The 1,363-nt window shown below is 35.6% G+C and overlaps 1 protein-coding gene across 1 annotated transcript; it reads right to left on the minus strand.

The window, feature by feature from the left end:
• Positions 1 to 330: 330 nt before the first annotated feature.
• On the minus strand, positions 331 to 926 carry LOC110105430. The gene has a single exon (XM_020834939.2). The coding sequence runs from the start codon at positions 870 to 872 to the stop codon at positions 519 to 521; it is 354 nt and encodes a 117-aa protein (XP_020690598.1). The 5' UTR covers positions 873 to 926; the 3' UTR covers positions 331 to 518.
• Between the last annotated feature and the right edge of the window lie 437 nt (positions 927 to 1,363).

A 1,363-nucleotide genomic window follows, 5' to 3' on the forward strand; every position in this document is an offset into this window, starting at 1 on the left:
CACCCCAACGCATCTCTGGCCAGGCCATGATCGCTATAAGAAGAAGTGGAGGAACAGAGGTTTGACGTAACTGAATCTTACCAGCTGGAGTGTTTTAAGTAATTGATATCAGATCTGTAATAATTAGTATGCCGGTAGTTTCTGTAATTATCATTTTTTGTTAATCAATTAGGGGAAAAAGAGGGCTATATACGTTTGACTCACAAGGGCACTAATTAGTGGGAATAGAGGTTATAATGGTCCTCCATGCTATCTTTGATGCAATCAATTGCAGAATCTTTTCCACCACAACTTTGAAAAACTCTTCAGAGCATTCACCCAATTCTTAAATGAAATATAAACTCATAATATGGATAGTTCTTCCGTCCAGACTCGCTACAGCATAGAGAAATTAATTTTTTAAGCAAAAAAATCGTCAAATAAAAATTATGATTACCGATCTGAAAATTAAAACAACAAAAAAAAAATCTCAAAAGAAGCTTAAGACTAATTTATCGAAAAAACAAAAATATATGCGATCAAGGGCATAAGAGAAACAAAAAAAAGGTGATCGTTATTAGATCCAGACCTGTAAGGAAGCGGCGAAGGATGCCGAAGAAGCCGCCGTTGAGGGAGTGTAGGTTGAGGAAAAACTCGACAATGTGGCCGAGACACAGAAGTGGGAAGCTAATTACTGAGAGCAGCTTCTGAATGAGGAGAGTGAGCGCAGTTACCCAATCGATCCTGGCTTCGTCTAGCTCAGGGCTAACGCCGGCCTTGTGCTCCGCGAATTTGCTCCTCGTCAGCTTGCGGCGTAGCACCAGATGGCGGGCGATGTCGCGATACCTCGCGTTCTCGTGCCGGAGGATCATGTGCTCATCCTTGGCCGCCATTGCTTCACACAGAGAGAGATACAGAGAGGCAGAAGGTGAGAGACGGAATATGAGAGCGAGTGCGCTGTTTATTTATAGGAGGAAACAATACAACTTTTCTTAGGACAAATTTTGCTTAAGCATTTTCGAGAAAATTAATTTTATTTTATTTTATAAGACAAGATATTTAGAAAATGTTTGACAAATATTTTGACTTATGAATAATATTTCCTCTAGAAATAAAATAAAATAATTTATTTTTTTACCGGACTACTTATTTAATTTTGCAAGTTGTAAAATTCTGTGTATAGTAATTTAAAGTAAGAAAAGTGAGGGAAATTTATTCTTACAAATTTATATTATATTAGTATTGATATGTGGTAAAAATTAACTTATTTGGATACAGATTTTTATGTATTTTTAAATAAAATTTTAAGATTAAATTAAGCATTTAAATTCTTATTTTATCAATCAAATGAGTCCAAATCAAACATTTGTAGGAATCAATAATC

This window comes from Dendrobium catenatum, unplaced genomic scaffold, assembly GCF_001605985.2.
Source record: "Dendrobium catenatum unplaced genomic scaffold, ASM160598v2 original_scaffold_276216, whole genome shotgun sequence".
Lineage (NCBI taxonomy): Eukaryota > Viridiplantae > Streptophyta > Magnoliopsida > Asparagales > Orchidaceae > Dendrobium > Dendrobium catenatum.

Excerpts from the sequence above, each read along its gene's own strand:
- LOC110105430 (XM_020834939.2), bottom strand. The coding sequence starts at position 872 with ATGGCGGCCAAGGATGAGCACATGATCCTCCGGCACGAGAACGCGAGG.